The 23514-nt window shown below is 38.3% G+C and overlaps 2 protein-coding genes across 4 annotated transcripts in view; one reads left to right on the forward strand and one right to left on the reverse strand.

Annotated features, from left to right (window-relative positions):
* Positions 1-20268, reverse strand: part of DTL (denticleless E3 ubiquitin protein ligase homolog) — a 48603-nt gene extending 28335 nt beyond the window's left edge. For 2 of the 3 annotated variants that reach the window (XM_049634189.1, XM_049634188.1), the window contains exons 1-11: positions 20016-20268; positions 15091-15216; positions 13967-14065; positions 12649-12710; positions 12444-12564; positions 9489-9554; positions 8192-8304; positions 6891-6964; positions 5251-5354; positions 4857-4961; positions 1567-1679 (exon numbers count right to left, since the gene is read on the reverse strand). In XM_049634189.1, the coding sequence (XP_049490146.1) occupies positions 1567-1679; positions 4857-4961; positions 5251-5354; positions 6891-6964; positions 8192-8304; positions 9489-9554; positions 12444-12564; positions 12649-12710; positions 13967-14065; positions 15091-15216; positions 20016-20067 (1035 nt within the window). In that variant the 5' untranslated portion in view covers positions 20068-20268. The remainder of the gene's footprint in view (positions 1-1566; positions 1680-4856; positions 4962-5250; positions 5355-6890; positions 6965-8191; positions 8305-9488; positions 9555-12443; positions 12565-12648; positions 12711-13966; positions 14066-15090; positions 15217-20015) is intronic. The other variant, XR_007458774.1, reaches the window with a different exon arrangement.
* A 118-nt stretch (positions 20269-20386) lies between these two features.
* Positions 20387-23514, forward strand: part of INTS7 (integrator complex subunit 7) — a 91461-nt gene continuing 88333 nt past the window's right edge. Inside the window, exon 1 of the mRNA XM_049634190.1 lies at positions 20387-20612. Coding sequence (XP_049490147.1) covers positions 20519-20612 — 94 coding nt within the window. The 5' untranslated portion in view covers positions 20387-20518. The remainder of the gene's footprint in view (positions 20613-23514) is intronic.

The raw sequence follows: 23514 nt of genomic DNA on the forward strand, positions 1-23514 counted from the left end.
ACTCTTATTTCTCTGAACTCCCAGACACTTCTATAATTAATTAGTCCCACAAGAGCTACTTTTCAGTGGTCAGCAAGTGCTACTTGTGTAGTATTTCAGTTTTCTCCACTAATGTCAAATGGAAAGCTTTAAATTTCTTTTTAATATATTTTTTAATGTTTATTTTTTAGAGACACAGAGAGAGAGAGAGAGAGAGAGAGGAGATCCGAAGCAGGCTCTACGCTGTCAGCACAGAGCCAACTTGGGGCTTGAACTCACGAACCACAAGATCATGACTGGAGCTGAAGTCAGGCGCTTAATGGACTGAGCCACCCAGATGACCCCAGCAGCTTTAAACTTCTTAGCTTATAGTAGTCACTTAGGTATCATTGTTATTTAAAAAGTAAAAAAATATTGGGGCACCTGGGTGGCTCAGTCAGTTAAGTGTCCGACCTCAGCCCAGGTCATGATCTCACAATTCATGAGGTAGAGCCCTGTGTCAGGCTGTGTGCTGACAGCTCAGAGCCTGGAGCCTGCCTCGGATTCTGCGTCTCCCTCTCTCTCTGCCCCTCCCCTGCTCATGCTCTCTCAGTCTCTCAAAAACAAATAAACGTTAAAAAAAAAAAAAAAAAAAAAAAAGTAAAAAAATATTATAAACTTGTGAAATGGGAAATCAGTAAAATAAAAAAATTAAATAATGCTATTAAATATATACAAAAGTGAGAAGCACCTGGACAGCTCAGCTGGTTAAGCGTCTGACTCTTGATTTTAGCTCAGGGCGTGAATCTCACAGTTCGTGAGTTTGAGCCCCGCTTTGGGCTCTGTGCTGACTGTAGTGCAGTGCCTGCTTGGGATTTGGATTCTCTCTTTCCCTCTCTCTCTGTCCCTCCCCCGCACTCTCTCTCTCTCTCTCTCTCAAAATAATAAACTTAAAATGTATATATATATATAAACTTGATAAAGCATCTATTCTATTCTAGTAACCTTAAGATTGAACACTTATGAAAGAGTAAAGGATACAATTGCCATACAAATATTTTTGAGTGTTTTGTGTAAGGCTCTATGGTTAATTTGAGTAGAGGATCCTGGGGATTAAAACACTGTATTTTGAAGATATTTCTAAAAAATTTTTATTTATTTATTTTGAGAGAGAGTGTGTGTGCAAGCAGGGGAGAGGCAGAGAGAGAGGGAGAAAGAGAATCCCAAGGAAGCTCCACGCTCAGCGCAGAGCCTGACATGGGGCTTGATCTCATGATCAAGGCAGAAAGGCAGTCCAACGTGTTTTTCCAGGAAGTAGGACAAAGTAGTTAAGACTCTCTCCGGTCTTCTGAATTCTCAATTTCCTGATAATCTGTGAAACTCCTGGAGGACACGGATTGTCATTTCTGAGCAGCTCTGGCCATGAAAGTGTGTTATATTCTGACAGAGAGAGGTTTGGCTATGTTAAGAAGCAAGAAGCAACTTGTATTGAACATCTGATGTAAAGAAAGTTAACAGTACGTGTTTGCATTCAACTTGCTCATCTTAGAAAAAATATTTGTAAGAACACTTTAGTCTCACATTTGTGAGGGAAGTTTGGCAACTTACCTTCCAGATGTAGGCAGCTTCATCACTTGAGCCACTGACTAAAAACTGGTCATCTGGACTAAGACTGGATTTAACATAGAAGGTAGAGTTTTGATGTCCATTGAAGATAGCCACTGCCAGAGGGGGAAAAAATAAAATTACTTGGTTCTTATTATTTCCAGTATTCAAATAAATGCAGACAGTATAAATGTTCTAACAAGTTTTATTAGTGTATTGACTATTGAATATTGAAACAGATAGTCAAGCTATTTTCACTAAATTAAAAGGAATTGGACATTGTCACAAAAGTAAAGGAAGTCTCAGAGAGAGGTTTTATATTAGACGCACTCTCATGACCTAAGCCCAAATACTTGGTATAGAGCTGGCTATAGAAGAGAAAGTGATGAAAAACATTCCTAAGAAGAATGGAACCAGTTTCCACTCTTTTAGTTAAATGCCTTTATTAGACCCCTCTTTCCCCACCCTGAGGAAGGGCTTTTCCATTGTATAATACATTGGTCCTTCTTCCTCTAAGACTTCAAATCTCAAGGACAAATTTCCTATTTTATTCTTTCCTCACTAGACCTCACAGTGCTTTGAACAGAGTAGATTTTCAAACATTTGTTGCATGAATAAGCAGTAATCAGTGGAAAGAGTTAAGATTTAGGGACAGGTCATTTGGGATGTAGGAATCTATCTTAATTTTTTTGTAGGAGTCTTTTTAATTCCACACTTTAAAAAGGCTGGAAAGAAAAAGCTAGTGGGGTAAACTATATGTTCACACGTAAGATACTCCAACTAGGCTAGTTTTAGCCTTCAGGTTTAGACTTCTTACTACCTGTGGTAAAAGGGCAAGTAATCTAATCTAGCACAATGTGCTTGACAGTTTCTTCTACCCTCAGACCAAAACCTGAGGCCTCTGGTATGAGAACACTAATAGGAAATATAAGAAAAATAATCTCACTTACTGGAGAATTTAAGGATACATATAAACAGGAAAAAAAATTCACTCCAATCTTCTAACAGAAAGGAAATAGGAATTATTAAGGCACTTAATAGCTTTCCTTAAGTGGTCATAGAAACCTCTTCCTTTTACCAGAATAAAACTGGAAAAAGATCTTGTAGTTTTTGCTTTTCAAGAAAAAGCCTACATATTAAATAGTTTCCACTGCAACACTCTCAATGTGGAAGTAGAATGTGAATCAATTCAGATATAATTTTCTTTTCACCTATTATGATGGATAAATCCTCACAAAATAAATAGCCTCCTTTGTTCTGAATCCAACTCCAAAACTATATTTATTTTTTTCAACTCGAACTATGAATGGAAAACTACAGACCAAATTTCTCACTAAACCAGTAAGTGTTTACTGCCCTCTGCTGGTCTAATAATGTACACTGTAAACGCTTCAAACCTTTTGAAAAATCCTTAAACCTGTATTGGCTTTGATCAGCTTAATTTAAATTAATAATTTGGGCTCTGAAAATGCTTTACTGAAGTAGTTCAGAGTCATCCTTATGAACATCACTTAGTATAATAAAATATTGTGAATTAAAAGCATGGGAAATGAAATATTAAGCCCAGGACCCTATGAAGTATTTTTAATTAAAAAATTTTTTTACTAACATTTATTTATTTTTTGAGAGTCAGAGAGAGACAGAGCATGAGCAGGGGAGGTACAGAGAGAGGGAGACACAGAATTGGAAGCAGGCTCCAGGCTCTGAGCTGTCAGCACAGAGCCAGATGCGGGGCTCGAACCCACAAACCGTGAGATCACGACCTGAGCCGCAGTCGCCCAACCGACTGAGCCACCCAGGGGCCCCAGGACCCTCTGAAGTTTTGAAAAAGATAAGTAATTACCAGATGTCACACACACATCTGTCACTCAATTTCTAAGGAACGTTATCTATCTACCTATCTATCTATCTAATACTATTTTAGGAGCACAGGAAAAAGGTCACTAAATTATTAGTAAAGTAGCATTGGGCATATTTGTTCGATGACAGAGGGACAAACTAAACTCAAGCCCCCCTTTAGGGCCACACCATAAAAAAAAATGACACAAAAAGAGCTCTTGTGGGGCGTTGGGTGGCTTAGTCGGTTGAGCGTCCAACTTCAGCTCAGGTCATGATCTCACGGCTTGTGAGTTCGAGCCCCACGTCAGGCTCTGTGCTAACAGCTTGGAGCCTAGAGCCTGCTTCAGATTCTGTGTCTCCAACTCTCGCTCCCCCTCCCCCACTCACGCTCGCTCGCTCTCTCTCTCTCTCTCAAAAATTAACATTAAAAAATTTTTTTAAAAAAAGGAGCTCTTGTATATTTGATAACACAATTGGGATTATATTTTTATTTTTTGGAAGATTTTAAAAAGTCTATTTTATATGGCTATTTAAATTAAAAGCTATCCAAGTTCTGGCTTTACTCAGGAAAATAGGAAAAGAAGTTATATACCGCTTCCCCTTTCCAAATAATCTTGTTCTTGTTTAGACAAACACCAGAACCAATCCAGGGTGTTAGAAATACCAACTGTGAAGCTGTCATAGAATTCAAACTCCTAATAATGGCTTGGGGCAGTCTTTGGAAACTTCTGTAAGAGCCCAGCTAAATTCTATACTATTTTAAGGTTCCTTATTTATCAACACATCTTACTTTAATGGGAACTAGGTAACTTTGGGGATTGGTTATAGAATTCAAAGTCTGTTTCTGACCTGAGCAAGAACCAGGTTACGAATATGTAGCTTGCCTAAGTAATTGATAATATTCTTAAAATTATATAACCCAAATAACCCTTTTCGATGATGTCTAAGAAATTTTCACTTTTTAAAAAATGTCATGTATCAACTTTGAACACCAAATTCCAATTTTAATTTTCTTGAAGACAAAAAGAAGGCGAGGTTGGGGAAAACTAGAGATATTTAAGGAGGCTGAGTAGATAAAAACTATTTAGGGGCTTAAAAACTTCAGCCCCCTAATTTTAACAAACAACCCCCAAACAAGACAAAAGCTAAGCAGAACAGCTTTCTGTATCACGAAAAGTGAGATAAATCCAAATATAGTCAAAGGGACATAATTTCAGGAAAGACTCACCGTTAACATAAAATTAAATCACCATAGAGAGCAGGATTCTGTTTACTTGTGCAATTACCACAGGGAAATATATCTATCAAAACATCACTAGAACTAATCAAAGACCTCAAAGTCCTCATACGTCTTCATAGATTTGGTTTAGAAAAAAGGCCAATATTAAATTATCATTAACAAACACTTCCATATTAGTTTTTGGGTAGGAGATTTGAAGTTGCTAAGATCTTACCTGGAGAAGTCTTTAATCCAGTCATATTGAACATGTAGATGTTGTCATCTGTGCAGTTAGCAAATAAAGTAGAGCCCGTGGAATCCAAAATCAGACTTGAGTATCCTAGAAAAAGGAAACTTTAGTTAGCATGTCCTGATGACAGTGAGTAGAACAGAAGTGAAAATGTGGAGGCAAAAAGAACATTCCACAAGATTATCAGAATTTGTCCTCCCCCAAATATATATAAACCAAAAATATTCTTCAGAGTGTTTATCTTTCTAATTTCAAAAAGATACAATGACATGTTAGCTTTAAGTCTGTGTTGCTGAAAACTAGCTTGATATTTATTTTTAAAATTTTAACAAAAACTCGCACATCTAAAAAAAGTCCTACAGGCTATAAAAAGGCTTACCTAGTTTTCGAGTGCTGCTACCTGGGTACAGAAAAGACTTGGATGCTATGGGTTCCTGTCGATAAGCAGTATAATTCTTCCGTAAATCCCATATTTTGATTACCCTAAAAACCAAGGTAAAGAAAGTTATTTTGTAGCCACCCAACTCCAACCAGTTTCAACTACATTGAATGTGAAATGACTTTTAATCTGACTCCTCTGGCTCATCAATCAGGTGTAATGAGGATATCTCACTGGGAAACAGATTGAACTATCTCATACTGTTATTTCCAATGTCAGGCTAACAACTTAAGCAGAACGGAAACAGATGTGATCTGACCCAGTGATGGGTTACCTTGAGTTTACTTTAAGGGAGCGGAAAAGGAAGATGAAGGTTGGGTTCCGATGGTCATTGTTTCATTGTTTTCAGAAACAAAACAAAATAAATGCTTCCTAAGCCATTAACACTCTGCATGTAACCTCTAACATCATAAGGAATAAGCCCTGTCCCTATGGTTATCTCTCTGTATAAATCCTTAAGTAATCTAAATAAATTTTCCCGTGAAATGAAGTATTTCTTCATTTCACTTACTGGTATAATTGTCTTAATCCTCAACATCTAGTTTATAGGCAACCTGAAAAAAACCCAAGTTTGGTATAAAAGGGCAGTATCCTTGGAAACAGAGCAAGCTTTCACAGCCATTCAGAAGCATTACTAATAACCTTCAGATAATCCTTCATTTGTGCCTGAGAATTTGGTCCACAGACAAGTTTTGGTGTCCAGAAGAGACAACAGAAATCCTAGTTCATTAAGCCATCATCCTAAATTAGTTTCGAAGGTAGGGATGTCTTCAGAGATACAATGAGCAAATAAGAGGGCAAAGAAGGGTGCTTAAAAAAACATTCAAAGAATTTTTATTCTAACAAAGCAACCAATCAAGAAGTACCACAAACTTATTATTATTTTTTTTTTAAATACTTATTTATTTTTGAGACAGAGAGAGACAGAGCATGAACAGGGGAGGGCCAGAGAGAGAGGGAGACACAGAATCTGAAACAGGCTCCAGGCTCTGAGCTATCAGCAGAGAGCCCGACGTGGGGCTCAAACTCACGGACCGTGAGATCATGACCTGAGCCGAAGTCGGATGCTTAACCGACTGAGCCACCCAGGCGCCCCACCACAAACTTATTTGAAAACCAAACATTCAGACCAATCACGGATGGTAGGTATGTGAAAGTCATTAGGCCTTATTACTCCTTGAAATGCCCATTATATACCCAGAATCAGATTTCTTCTTTTAGGGTTATTACTAAACCTGAGAAGATAAAATCCAAAATAACAGAAATCTTACTCCTCAAAATAAGACCCACTGCTTAAATTCTACCACACGGACAAGTGAGCTACCCATCCAGCTTCTCTACAACAGCAATAGCAGCCAACAATGCTCCCGTGTGCTAGGTAATGTGCTCAGTGTGATACATTACCTCATTTAATTTTTTGAGCAAAAGTCCTAACTAGGTATTTTTCAGTGTCATCTGTAGTTCTCAGCTGGATATTCACTACGTCGAAAGTTAAAAGCACACACATTCAATTTTAACGGGACTAGGTGACTTCCCTATGTTTATGAAAAACATCTCATCAAAAGAAGCAAGGCTCTTACCCATCCACAGCTCCCGCCGAGATTAATGTATTCTCATCTTGAAAGAGGACCACAGTAACACTCTGCTGGAAATCCTAACAGCACCAGAGGCAGAAAAAGAATGGCAGAAAGTCCTATTTTGGGTATCATAATCTTTACCACAAAGAAACCAAGATGCTAAAATGATGGCTTCCCCCTCACCCAAACTCTGAGTTAGACTAAATTTTCCCTTTCCAATAATCCTAAATCAGATATTTATCCTGACCAAGAAGTAATTTTGTGTGAAAATGACCTAAACATCATTAAGTTATAGTATGTAGTGTTGACTTTGCCTTGTACTCAAGAAACAAACTGGTTCTACTTAAAATCAGCCCTACTAATAAGCTGTGTATTCTTAGAAAACTCATTTAACTTCCCTGTGCCTGTTTCATCTGTAAAATGTCACCGTCTACCTAAACTATCATATAGGAGTGTCTAAAGAATTATGGATAAAAAATGACTACACGCTCTGAAAAATTAAAAGGAGCTCAGTAGAGTTTTACCTCCTAATTGTCATTAACAAATTTCCTTGGCTCAGAAACTGATTGTCTAAAATGATATTAATTTTAACTTCATCTGGCCTCCAAAAATCACGTTAACCCTGTCAGTTTCTTCTCATGCCTGTGTCCTATTCATGGTTTACAATTTTAATTAGTAAACACATTTCTCTAACATATTAATTTGAATCCTACAGACCAGGAATATTAGCAAAATAAACACAATAAGACCCACCAAAAAAATGGCGATTTTTTTTTTTTTTTGAAAGAGAAAAGGTATATTATGGGCATTGTTTAAGCTTTGACTACAAATTTTCAGAGATACTATATTCTACTTAAATGTCTCAATATATTTAATATTTTGCCAAATGTTTAAAAAAATATTAAAAACCTACATATTTTCTGTAGTTATGAAAACAACAGGAATTCCCTCCTCCTAAAGAAAACTCTATCAAGGTACTTAATATGCTTCTTCAAACCATCCCCCCTTTTCTAATGAATTACATTATACTCTAGATACGTGTACGTATGGAGGTCTCTAGGGACGAGGCTCAGGAAGATGACTTTTTACTATACTTCCAGGTGACTGTGTTGCACCCTACAGTTTGAGAACTACTACTGTAGTACTGTAGGTATTGAGTATTAAGCAATAAACCACTGATACCAAGAGGAAATGAAGATTCTCATTCATTTAATCTATAGCTCCTATTTTATGCCCAAGAAGTTCTGTAAAATGAGATTCTATCCTGTTAAGATGCACACAGGTACACAGCTATAAAACCTTACCACAGAAGGAGCAAGTCCTTTTGAATTCTGTTTCTTCTTAGGTTTTGAAGGGGTTTGCTTGTCTAAGGTATTGTGAGCTCCACTGATTTGATTCACTTGCCTATAAAATCCATCTGAAAGATATTCCGAACAAACTGATTTAGGTTTCAGAACTTTATTCCCATGCTGAATATAACATTTATGTATAAGATCCCAAAATTGTATTCCTAAAAGTGAAAGAAGAAGCCAGGAGCTACTGCATTACATTTCTTTCAGTGAGATTATAATATATCAAAAAGAAATAAACGTAGGGATATTTAGAGCAGCTTTATTCCTAATTGCCAAAACTTAGAAGCAATCAAGATGTCTTTCAGGAGATGAATGTATAAGTAAACTGTGGTATATCCAGACAATGGCATATTATTCACTGGTAAAAAGAAATGAGCTACCAAGCCACGAATAGACATAGAGGAACCTTAAATACATATTAAGTGAGAGAAGCAAATCTCAAAAGGCTACAAATGTAAGACTCCAATTATATGACATACTGAAAGAAGCAAAACTATGGAGCCAGTAAAAGATCAGTGGTTGCCAAGGGTCAGGATGAATAGGCAGAACACGGGGGAATTTTAGCGTTGTGAAACTAGTCTGCATGATACCATAATTATAGATACATGTCATCATATGTTTGTCAAAGCCAATAGAATGTACAATACCGAGAGTGAACCCTAATGTAAAGTACAGAGGGACACTGGGTACTAATGATGTATCAGTGCAGGTGTATCAATTTTGACAAATGTCCACAGCTCGGCTGTGGGATGCTGACAGTGGGAAAGGCTGTAAGGATAGGGAGTAGACCAGTACAGAGAAAATTCTGGATTTTCTGCTCCATTTTGCTGTGTATCTAAAAGCCCTCTGAAAAAATAGTCTATTAAAAATAAATAAGTTATTTTTAAAAAAGCAAGCAGAGATACGATCATTGCATTCTGCTTAATGGTATCATGGGGGCAGTGTGAGCATAATTATGTTTAATCCAATTCTTTAAAGCCAAATAATTTTTAAACTAAAAGATCATCTCCCAGCGAGCCCATGTATTAATAATTCCATCAATAGTTTAGGTAAATTATTGCAGTTCAGAAGACAACAGAAGTAAATATGGAGGGTAATACTTGCAACACAATGAGAATTTGTACAGTGAGCAGAAATGAGGGATTGTGAACATGTGCCCCCTGGTGGTAACTATATGAAACCACTAACTCAATCAACGTAAGTATGGGGTGATCCTACATTTATCAAAACTAAAATGGAACTAGGCTACCTTTTTTGTTGCACCTGGTGTCCCAGACCATAATGTTGCCATCTCTTCCACCTGTACAGAAGACGGCTATGGGGAAATAGTTTATAAGAAGTTAACAAAACCAGTCAATAATGCATGCATTTCAATTTAAGTTTCCTAGAGCATGTATTATATACTACACACTGTAATTGGCAGAGGAGATTAAAATCGAAAAAAATACATGGCTTAACAATAAGAGAAAACAAAGCCGTGAAGGGAAAAGATTACAAAGAACTCAAAAGGTTTATGCTGAAAAAAACACTTTACAGAACAATCCCTCTGTGTAAATATTCTTAAAACCACACAAAACACTATATATGGTACGCTTATGGAAAGAATAATGATAAACAAACAGTAACCAAAATATACTGAGAGGTTACTAAGTGCTACACACTAACCCATGTGCTTTATACAAATTATCTCAATCCTTGTTATCAACCCTCTTAGGGGGTTATTACTATCCCCATTTTATTGATAAGAAAACTAAGGCATAGAGAAGATAAGTAACTTATAAAGATATTCTTAGCAGAATAAATCGAGAACCCACTCTCCAAATCTACAAGCTATACTGTCTCAGTATTAAAATAGGGACCAGATCTACACACAATGGTACAAGAGGTTGCCTCTAGGTTAGAAAAAAGGGCAATGGGATTAGAGAAGGGAACACAGGGGAACTTCAATTTATCTGTAATGTTTTACTCTTTAAAAACTAAACCTAAAAGACTGTTTCCTGTGTGAAAGAGTGAGCCCTTACCGAACCAATCTTTACCTGCATTAGCTATAAATTTTGGACAAAATATAAAAACCAACTACCTGAGGGCTGTTTAGAAAATGAACAAAAACATGCAATTTTTGGAGGGGAGTTTACACCTGAAGCAAATGGTTGGCCTGGGCTAAATTACAGTTTTTTTTGTAGTTTTGCCTTGAAGGTGACCACAGTTGCACGAGCAGTACCAGGCAGCTAAGATGCCAATAAAATATCTGCCATCTTTCAAGCCATAGGAACTAGGAAAAGGAGACTGAGGCAACAAGAGCTGCCAGAGTGAGAGGGGAACTCCAGAGAGAGCCAGAGAAAGGGTAACTCTAATTCTGTGTTTAAATTTAAAGCACAGGGCACCTGGGTGGCTCAGTCGGTTAAGCCTCCGACTTCGGTTCAGGTCATGATCTCACAGCTTGTGAGTTCGAGCCCCGTGTCGGGCTCTGTGCTGACAGCTCAGAGCCTGGAGCCTGCTTCAGATTCTGTGTCTCCCTCTCTCTGTGCCTCTCCTCTGCTCATACTGTCTCTAAAAATAAATAAACATTAAAAAAATTAAATTTAGCACAAGTCTCTGGTTGACCCCTGAACCATATATGCAAGGGAAAACCAAAGGCAGCTGGTAACTAAGGCTTACGTTGAAGAACTGAAAATGGGGTCTGACCCTTCTGTATGTCTAACAGCCTGCCATCTAACTACTACTGAGTTAATTGCCTGTTAAAACAAAAATATCAACAAATGAAAGTCCAGGGAAATAAAAATGACTTCGCCCAAGAGTTTAGAGGCAGAAACCACATTAAAACAGGGGTTCTACGTATGGTTGTAAAAGTGTGCCCTGTACAAAGGCATTTGGCTGAAGGATCTAAAATCTAATCTGTGTTTACCAACCAAACTATGTGGCCTTGGGGGCAGTGTCCAACCAGATAATTCATGCTAGAGCACCTACAGACTACTGGGAGCCATGATAAAAGCCATCAGCCCCAATTTCTAACACAGTGCTTTTTTCTACTAGACCACATTGGCATAGACTTACTGTATAGAGTTTTAAAGAAATTAAGCGAAGGGACCAAAAGATACAGTGTTTCCCTTTCCTATCACTCTTTAAATAAATTTACTTTGTAAGGTAAATTTTCCTCTTATTTTTATAAACTCACAGTAAACTCTGACACAGTAGTAAATCAGAACACAAACACCTAACTTTATACAATAGATGTATGAATGAAAACTTAGAGGTAAAAACTATGCCATTTATTTTTCTTCAAGGTTGCGCTCTCAAAAGCAACCAGTCAATTAAAATTGACATTTTTTTGAGTACAAATCAGCTCAACAACTCAGTTTGATTTTCCTGAGTGCTCATGTGAATAAATGAAAATGTTCCTTTTAAAAATAGAATATTTCTTAACGATAAAGGAGACCGCAATGCTTGTCTTTACCACTGAGGTAAAAATCAGATTAGTTCAGCCACTTCTTTGAGATCATTGTTTGTTGGTCTTTTTGTTAAAAAAAAAGAAAAAAAAAACTTCAGTGAGAAACTAATAGAGGAAGGAGAAAAGAAGTGAACAGAAATGAAGAGCTCATTCAGACAATCCTGTTTTTCCCTAGCTACTACAGCACTGTTCTGTATTATATCACTCTTTATATCTTCTTTCTCTATTACAACAGCAAAATAAATATAGAAAGATCAATTGCGAGTAAATAATTGAAAACATATTAGAGAATTGGGCCATTTAAAGTAATTATATAGTAAATTTTTAGGTAGAGAATCATGCCCATTTTATCAAGTTTCCCACTCTATCTTCACACCCCATTTAATTAAAATTTTAATTAAAATTAAAAAGTATCTAATTTATAAATAGAGTTAACCAGTGTCCAGTACAGGTTTTGATTTTAAAGGACACTCGAAGTTGTACAGAGGTATTGTGGCTGTTTATAAGTATTTACCTTATCTGCAAGATTATAGAAAAAAATTATCTGAAGATTCTTAACAGGGACAAGCTGGAGATAATGTCCATAAGAACGGGACTAAAAGCCAACTTTATTTCATGGGTTTCAGTCATGAGACTCTCAATCATCTATGTAGGTAAAGTAGCAACTCTGACAGGGAAAAGGGAGGAAACAATCACAGCTTCTTATTAACTCACTATAAAGGTTAAGGACATGAAAGGGGAAAGGTACAAACCTACCTTTCTCAAACTTAGAAAAGGCAACTGATTTGAGGCTGCACTGATGACCTTTGCATGTTCCAATCAGCTCACCAGCTTTTACATCCCAAAATTTGGCTGTTTGATCACCTGCTGCTGTAACCTTTCAAAAATAAGGTATCATAATTTAATAAAGAAACGCTTTACCAGTGCTTACCCAAATTCCAATAAAATGAAAGTCACTTACAAGCTTAAGTTCACCAGGAACCCAGGCCAGATCAAAGACAGCATTCCAGTGAGCCATCCATTCTAAACAAAGAAAATGGTGAATGTGAAATGTCTAGACTATGTTCGGGGTAGCCATATCAATAGCCGTCTGAATTTCTTGAAAGCTGTTGTGAAAAGATCAGTCATCAGCACCCCACAGTCCATGGGCCAAAGAGAACTTGCGTACACACAGACATTATACATTCCCTTTACTACTATAGAGAACTACCATTTGATATCAAATTCCTTTCCATGAGGTGACTAGTATTATACTCTCTAAAATGGAATGTTTCTGAAACATTTCCAGTTCAAAAATCTTCATCATGCTCTCTGAATGTAATCTAAACTAGTTTGACATTCAAGGTTCTGCATACTTTGGTCTTTATCTCTGTTGCAAGGTTTATCTCTCACTGTTCTCCATATATCTTATTCCAACCAAACTGGATCACTCCCTATTCCCTGATTGTAGCCTATGCTTTCTTATCTCTAGGGCTCTGCTGATGCTTTTGCCTCCACCTGGCGTGTCCTATTCCACCTCCATTGGTTTAAATACCATAGTCCAACTCAAATATCCTACACTTCATGAAAAATCTTCCTTGCCATCTTTACTACACGAAAGCTTTCCTTTTGACACTGTGGCATTTTTCTTGTATGTCTACATCATTTATAGCCTGTTTTATTTATCTCCACACTTGACTTAACTAGTTCCAAACTATTAGCTTCTTAAGGTCAGCAGAACTTTTCCTTGGGAAATGCTTGGGCAACATAAATACTTGAAAGTGATGTTTCCTCCAACCACGTTAAGTGTAAAAGATTTAACTTCTTAAAAGAAGAACTGTTTTTAATCCTAAAATGTGTGTGTGTGTTTTTTAAGCTTTCAGTAAAGGTATTGCCATAGTTAATAATATTGACAGAAAGGCAGTCCACCATTTACTTTCGGCCTGGTCCCTGAACAGACTTAATCAGAAGTGAATAGGGGCACCTGGGTGGCTCAGTCGGTTGAGTGACCGACTTCAGCTCAGGTCATGATCTCACGGTTTGTGGGTTTGAGCCCCGCGTCGGGCTCTGTGCTGACAGCTTAGAGCCTGGAGCCTGCTTTGGATTCTGTGTCTCCCTCTCTCTCTGCCCCTCCCCCACTCATGCTCTATCTCTGTCTCAGAAATAAACATTAAAAAAAAAAAAAAATTAAAAAAAAAAAAAGAAGTGAATATAATTGGTAATATATCCAAATAACACCTTACATGAGGCTTTATGAATTCAGAATAATGTTAAAACAACAAGTTTAGACCTAGACTTACCTTTGACACACTTCTTTCGATTGGCTTGTGATTCTGTGTTATATAACCTAACGAAGCCTTCTTCATTGGCAACTGCTAGTATATGCTCCATATTGGGAGCTAAATAAGAAATAAAAAATAAAATATATGAAAAGTAACACAAAAATTTTAAAGCTGAGTATAAAGCTCTAAAAACAATACAATATAGATTAACTGAATGCTACTAGTTAAACACAAAGAATCTGTTTGAAAAGAGGGAAGAGGATTCTACCCAAATAGCATTTGATATGGTAGAGACGTTATTTGAATTAAAGACTGCTTAAAATTTGCCATAATATCTAATTCAGTGAATGACTCAAAACCACCAAAATTATCTTCAGATAGTCTCTTATTTAGAGAAGGGTAGTACTTAAACAAAGTAAGAGTGGTACTAACCAATGGCGAAGAAAAGCATATGATACAAGCCACCAGCAAGTTGAGTCTACTAGTTAAATTTCCTTTTCATACCCTTTTACTTTTCCTCTCTTAAACCATTAACCGTGGGGACAAGTACTTCTATTTCTGTTCATACGTTCCCCAATGCATTATAGAAAGAGAGAGATTCCATCAGACCAAAAGGTGTACCTACTGGGCAAAACAGTTTTTCATGATGGCTGAACCTTTGCAATCCTTTCCCAGTATCAATTAAAAAACAACAAAACCAACAGTGCTATAATAGTCTATGCTTTAGAGGAAATCTATAATTATGCATACAGATTAAGAAAAGCCTATTTCATAAATCATAGAACAGTTATTAGAAAAATTCTAGGGGCACCTGGGTGGCTCAGTCGTTAAGTGACCGACTTCAGCTCAGGTCATGATCTCACGGTTGGGGAGTTCGAGCCCCATGTCAAGCTCTGTGCTGACAGCTCAGAGCCTGGAGCCTGCTTCAGATTCTGTGTCTCCCTCTTTCTCTGCCCCTCCCCTGCTCATGCTCTGTTTCTGTCTCAAAAATAAAAAATAAACATTAAAAAAAAAACATAGAAAAACTCTACCATCTATCTAACTTACTTTTTCTTGAAAGGGGGACAGCCAGTATTATTTCTTCTCTAAGTGTGAAACAGATTATTTCTGAGCAAGCCTAGATTAGATAGTAATTCTCTTACCAGAAGAGAAGGTACATCCAAAAGGAGGAACTGGGACTCCTGTTTCTCCATAAGAAGTGTGCTCATCATTACAGTTGCACTGATAACCAGTTAGAAGGGACTGTAGAGGGTACTGTGAAGACCATCCTAAAGTAAGACACAATTCCTTATAGAATTCCAATATATCATCACATATCAGTACTTTAAACAAGCACAGAGGTACATATCTGTTTTTAAAAGCTTTACATACTTTATATAGATCCACTCACTATCCAGGATCCTCTAGAATACAGTTTCTGATATTTCCCTAAGGGAATCTGAGGTAGAAAGGTGGAAATGAAAGAGCGCACTCAACTTCTGGTGAGGTACAGCTTTAGGCTTAAATGGAGTCTTAATCCATTTTAAATGGAGACTCTCCTTTGTACAGTGGAGATTTTAAAAAGCAAGTGGCCTCTGCACATTAAAACAGATCTTACCTCTCCTCCACCCTTTGGTGACAACCACAAAACACAACCACAAAGATTACCGCAACCATTAAAACTGCCCTTCTCTTCAATTAAAAATTGTTTCCAGGGTTTCTAAATCAACATCACCGCAAACTCTTAAATTACTAGAAATATCGTACATAATCCAATGGTCAAAGAGTTAAAGGAAATAATGTAGGTAAATGTGCCCACCTAGCCACTAACATATTCACAAGTAAATTCTAATTCCATTTCCTCTTTCCTTACCAGTGCTGAAATTCTAGGATTCTAAAATGTTAACAGCAACAAGTCACAGTATCTTAAAGTACATTAGAGCAGTTTTCATGTGAGGCATTAGGTACCTACCCCTAGAGTACAATCGGTTAAACCCTGGGTAGTGGTAGGGTCAGGGAAGTCTTTAGAGTCTTTAGAAATAGAAGTTGAGAGATGAGTAAGTTTTCACTGAATATACAAGAGAGAGGAAGAAATTCAGGGTACAGGGAGAATTTATTCGACTTGGGTCAGAGATCTAATGTGCACTAGGTCCTAAATAAATAGTAAGCAATCTTCAAAGATTTGTTTTATCATTTAGATATAGGGGTCAATACATTTAAAATATTTAAAATATTTAAATATTTTAAACTGAGAACTGAGAACTAAATGTTTATTAAGCACCAGAGGACAATGAAGTTACATTCTATTGAGAGCTGTCTAAATAATTAATAAACCCTCTTACGTTTTAGGGTACTTTTAATTCCCACTTTCATCAAAAATACTGTTTGGAGAAGACCTCTTAGTCTGACATACCTCAGACACATCTAGCTTTGGTGTTCCTAGAGATAACCGGAAAGAATCGGTACAAAAGAAGCAAAGAATACAATCCAGATTTAGTCATTATTCCCGGGGATATTACCTCAAGGTCAGGTATCAGGGTAAATAAGCCATTAAAAGACCATTAAAGGAAGAATACAACAGTTATGTTGTAAAATATACATCTACAGGATGAATTTTAAAACAAAAACCTGTATTCTAAAGTCATGTAAATGTACACTTGTGGTTTGGGATTAAAAAATATAATAATCTAATGATTGCAACACAAAGAGTCTAGAGGACCAAGTCTTGAACAATTTAGGCAGAACTGAACAGGATAAGCTCTGGAGATGCAATTCTCTGCAATTACACAGGGACTCCTTCAAACTCTACCTCACTGCTTATGGACTAATATGCACAAAAGGCCTAACAGGGCTTGGTAACTTGTCCCTATCCACCCTTACATTTTTGCACTCCCTATAACAAACAGTTGTAGACGGCTCTCTTAACCAACTGTTGGATCCTTATTGTGCTTTGCAGTTTCCAATACGAATGTATAATTCTTTCCCCCATAACACACACTTGGAAAAGCCTGTTCTTTCCTCGATGTACAATTTAAGCCCCTAGAATTACACGCCAATTTTTCAAGAAGTATCTAAGATATGAGTTTTCAGTGAATCATTTGATATATGTGCATTTCTATAATGTCTGAGAAGGTTGTGGCTCTTTTCCCTCCTCTCCCTTCATCACGGTCTTTCTTCTACTTTTCAAAAGAAAGGCATTTCCATGTCCCAATCTTAAAACTTGTGTTGATCCAAAGTATAAAAACTTATGGGACTCCAACTAAGAGACAATAGGATAATTCCTTTAATAAAGGCATCATAAATAGCCCAATCCATCTCTTTAAGATATACTTCCAATGAAATTTTACTTTTTGCTTCATAATTACTTATCAAAATTAATAGTCCATATTGTTTTGATAACTTGCATACTAATAAATGTAACAATTCAGAAGAAACTCTTGACACTTAGAGCCTTATGATTACAGAAAATTTTGACAGTGTGGTCAGTAAAATAACTTTTCAAGCCTAGAATCAAATTACATTAGGATAAATCCTGTGAAAGACAGTGGAAATAAAATCAAGAGAAAAAGCAACTATAGCTGACCTTGAACACAGGTTTAAACTGTGCGAGTCCCTTGACATGTGGATTTTTTTGACAAATACAGTACTGTAAATGAATTTTCTCTTCCTAATGATTTTCTTAATAACTTTTCTCTAGTTTTATCGTAAAAATACAATATATAATATGCATAACATAGAAAGCGTGCGTTAACTATGTTATTGGTAAGGCTTCCTTCCAGTTAACAGGAGGCTATTAGTAAAGCTGTGGAGAAGTCAAAAGTTATGGTGGAATTTTGACTGCGTGGCATTGATGACTCTAACCCCCATGTTGCTCAAGGTTCAACTGTACATGCAAAATATGGCAGTTAAAGAGTTTGTTCATATTTTTAAAAAATGATTGATGTGATCATCAAATCACTAGTTTTTATATTCTATTAGATACATTTTAATTTTTTATTTTAAAATTTCAGTAAGTTTAAACCTATGATAAAAACTTTTAGATAACAATTTAAAAATAGAGGAGTAATCAGATTTCCACTTTAGAAAGACTGTTAGCAGCAATGTGGAGCATAAACTGGAGAGAGAGAAACTAAGAGACCATTTAGGAAACTTGTTATTTAGTACAGACAAGAAGTTATCAGGACCCAGTGGAAATGGAATGGTAAGCATAGAACAGATCCAAGATACACTGATGAGGCAAAATCAGTGGGAATAGAGAGGACAGATTCAAGAGGTTTTAAGAGAACTTTCTGTATCTTGTGGACAACAGAGGAATTTTGATTGACTCAAGTTTCTGGCTAAGAAGACTAGTTTCAAATAATGGGACCACTCCCTAAAGTAGGTAATAGAGCAGGTTTGGGAAAAAAGTTCCGTTTTGAGTACTTGAGTCTGAGATGTTTGTGAGACTGACCTGCCGGGTGAAGATACTCACACAGCTTTTATAGGAATGGATGTAAAGTATAGGGAATGGAAGGTTGCAGGTAGTAGGGGAAGAAGGCCTGGTTGTGGCTATGATCATCCATAGGAGTAGGCAGAAGGAGAAAAGGGGCCTAGAATGGAACGCCAACATGGAAGGGGAAAGAAGAAGGTCCTACAAAATTCAGGGCATAGTATGTAACAATGAATGAATTTCAGAGTCTGACACATAACAATAAATGAGTATTTGTGAATGAGAGAGAGAGGGGAAGTAGACAGATACACTGAGAGAATGAGGAAAAAATCTGTTACAAAATAGGGGCTAAATATAGCCCCAATAGCTTGCCTCAGGTCTCACAGATAGTAAGGACTCGGGCTGGAATTAAAACTCTTGCAGTTTAACTCCAAAGACAGAGCTCTTATCCACTGGGCAGTACTGCCACTCAGGACACAGGGCACAGAGAAGGTACTTAAGCAAGGTCCCAGGAGAGTCAGAGAGGGGCATTTCGAGTACCATCAGAAAAATATACAAGGGGGCAGTAGGTAAGGATGATACAAAGTTCAGAATGGGGGCAAGAAACGGAGGGACTATTCCTCAGTCTACTACTTCTCAATATCCTTTTCCTAGACCTTTGCCTTAATAATATAAAAAGTTCCCTTCTCAGATTCTTTTTGTTTTCCACATGATGTCAAGGGGGAAAGAAGACCTGGTCCCCTTTTAAATGAATGGGCTTTCATTTCTATCCAACCTCAGTCTGGGTAGTAACTCCCTGGTCAGAAACTTACCAGGAAGTTTCAGGTTGATGATACTCAAACCTGAGCTCAAAACTCCTATTGCCAATGTTTTAACCTAAGGAACCCCAACAACTGTAGCGAGTAAGTTGGATTTCTACATACCACTAACACAGAAACATCCCCAAGTTATACCGCTACAGTGAAAAACGAAACAAAGCATTTTAATCCCATTTCTGTAAACAACAATACATACTACCTTGGCATCGAAAAACATTTGTAATAATATACTTTAATCTACTATCAGTGATTATCTCTGGGGGATGTGGTTAAGGGCATTTTTCACTGTGTAATTTCGAATTTTTATGCACATGCAGTAATCAGGGGGAACATTTTTTTTTGACCATGCTGGAAGCAGATGTTCTGTCTTCTCTGCTTGACTGAGTTCTTTAATAGCGAATCATATTCACCAGCATATACAGCAAACAGTAGGGCTTACTAAAGTTCTACAACAAATGAATCAATGAATTAACAAATGGATCCGTAAATGAGTCTTGAAGATCTCACAAAGCTGTTAAACCGCACACACACACACACTCAAATGCACGCATTGTCCAGTTAATGTGCAATATAGACAGAAGCCGTAAAGAAGGCCAGCCGATTCAACTTTCCTCCCTCCGTCGGCCCGTATTACAACTTAAAAACTCCCGATTACGATTAAAAGTGTCCCAAGGACAGGAAAGTGCAGCTTTCTTCAGTAGTTCTCACTAACACGAACTCACTTTGGCCGTGGGAGAACTCGGGGGCTGGGAAACAGAGTTGGAGTCGGCCTTGGTCCGCGGTGTTGTTCGGGGGAGGTGAAGCCCGCCAGCAACAAGCAGCGGTTAGGGCCGTTACTCACCATTTCTCGGGACGCCGAACTGGGGCTGGCGGAGCACCGAATTGAAAAGCATCTGGGCCAGAGGAAAAGGTTCAACTGCACGAAAAGCCGTGGAAATGCCCCTAGGTTCTGCAGAAATCGTAGCTTGCGCCCCTCTGAACACGACTAGTTATTGCCTCCAACTCCCGCCACTGTAAGCCCCGGCCACCAAACTCCCCGCCAAACTGACGTCACGCCCTCTGATTGGCTCTCGCCGCGGCGTCCGGGCGCCTCCGAGTCACTTCCCCCTTCCAATCCCCGCCTCCTTTTCTCCGAGCCGCGGGAACCCAGAGTTCTGGAGCTCCCTGAGCGCCTGCGCGGGGGGCCGCAGAGGCGCTGGCGAACGGCGGGGAGACCAGGGCGCATGCGTAACAGGGCTTGACATAGCGCGGAGGAAAAATCCGCGAGGTGGTGGAAGAAGATGGCGGTGCTGGGGCAGAGTTTGCAATCTTTTTAAATAGGCTAGTCGAGTAACTATTCGGGTCATGGCGTCAAACTCAACTAAGTCTTTCCTGGCAGATGCCGGCTATGGCGAACAGGAGCTGGATGCTAACTCTGCCCTTATGGAATTAGACAAAGGTATTCGAAAGAGCGGGCTGAGCGGGTGAAACGGGTGTGGGGGGCACTGGCGCCACCAGGCGGTGGTGGCCGCCGGACAGGCGCATGCGCCTAGTTTTCCTGGGAGAGGGAAAGAGGGCGGGGGCGGGCACCCATGCTTTTGGTGAATCCAGAGCTTTTGCAGCCCTGGTAGATTGCAGGAAAATTGCAACGTTGCTGGCTTGGCTTTGCACCAGTTGAACAAGTAGCGAGCTCCAGTGATGGGCCCGATTTGATCACTTGAGGGCACAGTTCCCCGCTTTTCCAAGCAGTTTGTAAAAATGCTAAATTTAAATTGTGAAATTGTTTTTCAGTACGTTCAGTTGAGACAAGGTCTTCACCAGGAGTGCTAAATAATAATCTTACACCCACTTTATAGCGTTGTATTTTATTTCTGTAACTCTGTTACCTACGGGTTACTAGGCAGATTAAATATGGCTAAAAAAAATCCAAAAAGCATCGCCCCTTTTTTGGTAAATTCCACGAGTTCTCTTTTCCTGTCGGAGAAGGGGTGAGAGGTGCGAGGGCTGCTTGGTGTAGTCGAAGGAGCTTTGGAGTTAGACTGAGTCAAATTCCAATGCCACTAATTTTATTATCATGGACAGGTCACCTAAGTTCACCTAACCTAGGTATTTTGTCTCCAAAGTGGGTTCAGTACCACTGAGCTGGCAAGACTGTTGTAAATATTGATGTAATTGTATGCAAAGGAAGCCTTTATTAAATGCTAAAGAGATATGCCTTCTTAGAGATGGATGTGGGAGGCAAAGGCAAATATTTGACGGTAAAGAACTAAAGTATTAAACCTTTCTTTCAGTGTACTTCAGTGATTTTTATTGAATGGAGGAAACGTTTTGTCACCTGGTATACAGTTAATTCTTCATTGACCAGAGCCAATGTATACTTTATCGAGGATTGGGACTACAGCTTAGAAGGATGTGTCTTTAAGTGCACTTTGAGCCATTTCCCAGCTCTCTAACGTGGACACTCTGTCAACTTTATGGGATTTCGTTTTTTTGTTTTTTAACCTGTAAACATTTCTAGTAGGTAGGTCTAGATAAGAGTTTACCAGAAAAAGCTTTTAACTTCTTTTGATCAACATAAAGATGTCACAGCACTCCAATGAGATATTCCTTTGGTTGAGTCACATTAACTTTAGTACATCCTCATCAGCCAAGAAAATGATGCTGGGCTTTGCTTTCTCTTACCAAAGCTGTGAGCTGTTTCCCCTATGAAATATGAAATTATAATAGTAAATGTGATTTTTAAACACCACATAATCTTTTCATTCTGGAAATTCCTTCCTATTTCCCAGTGAAAGTTGCAGGTCTGGATATCTCATAACTCTACCAATTCTGAAGACATTTTCTACCACTCTGGTCCAGGTGGGCTCATTTCATGACAGTAGGACAGTGGTTGTAGAACAAAGATCAGGATCAGGCTCTGAAGAAGTTGAGAAATCTAGAATTCCTAAAAATTTGACATTGTGTTAAAAAATATATAACACAATTTTTGCTTTTTAGAAGTTGATATAGCATACGGTATTTCATATCTGTAAGAAATAAATGCATGATTATTGAGTGTTTAACTATAAACCGGCAGTCAGTCCTAGGTATTAAGCAAGTGATCGTGTTCAAGTCTCCCAGCAGTACCCCAGGTGAGTATTCCCCATATGTCTCAGGCTCAGAAAAATAATTTGAACAATATAAGAACAAAACTTGTGGGGGCGCCTGGGTGGCTCAGTCGGTTGAGGGTCCGACTTTGGCTCAGGTCATGATCTCACAGTTGGTGAGTTTGAGCCCCGCGTCGGGCTCTGTGCTGCCGGCTCAGAGCCTGGAACCTGCTTCGGACTCTGTGTCTCCCTCGCTCTCTGCCCTTCCCCCACTCGTGCTCTATCTCTCTTTCTCTTAAAAATAAATAAACATTAAAAAAAAAAAAGAACAAAACTTTTGTTCTTTTTCGCTTCACCATGCTCCCCTTTTAAAGCTGTTATGAAATTAGATTACAGGAATGGCCAGTTTCATTAGAATATAGTTTAGTATTTTAACTATTGAGTCATTTCATCCTGTATCTGTTAAAGTATTTCTGTTTTATGAGCCAAAGGTCATAGGGTCAGAAGGCTACAAGTTCTGACTTTGTTTTAATTCCCAAACATCTAGACCAGAGTTCCCCAAATTGTATTCCAAGGAATAGTTTCTCAAGTATTTTAATAGGAGGTTCTTAGTCCATAGCCCCTCTTCATGTCCCTCCCTTGCACCCCCCAAAATGTACACTCATATTCACACACACAACTTATTTCATCAGGCTTTGTGCTAGGGAAACAGTGACAAAACAAAATGAAGCCCCTGCATCTGTAGAGCTTATATTTGGGACAGAGAAAACAGGCAATAAGCAAATATATTAAGCATATATTGTGACAGGCAGTGATACATACTGTAAAGAAAAGTGAAACTAATGAAGGGGGCTGGAGAAAACTGGGTGTGGGATTGGGGTTGGTTATTTTATTTATTTATTTTTTACTTTTATTTACTTTTGAGAGAGACAGCATGTGAGTGGGGGAGGGGCAGGGAGAAAGAGGGAGACACAGAATCCAATGCAGGCTCCAGGCTCTGAGCTGTCAGCACAGAGCCCAGCGTGGAGTTTGAACCCACAAACTGTGAGATCATGACCTAAGTCTAAGTCTGACGCTTAACTGAGCTGCCCAGGTGCCCCTGGTTTGTTATTTTATGTCGGATAGTGAGGGACAGGCCTTACTGGTCAAATAGAGGAACAAGTGCAAAGGCCCTGAGGTTGGAGCCTGTTTTGCATGCTGTTTCTGGAGCAGAGTGATAGACATTGAAGATAAAAAGATAGCCAGGAGCCAGTTCGTGTAGGGCAATACAATCCA

This window comes from Panthera uncia, chromosome F1 (genome assembly GCF_023721935.1).
Source record: "Panthera uncia isolate 11264 chromosome F1, Puncia_PCG_1.0, whole genome shotgun sequence".
Lineage (NCBI taxonomy): Eukaryota > Metazoa > Chordata > Mammalia > Carnivora > Felidae > Panthera > Panthera uncia.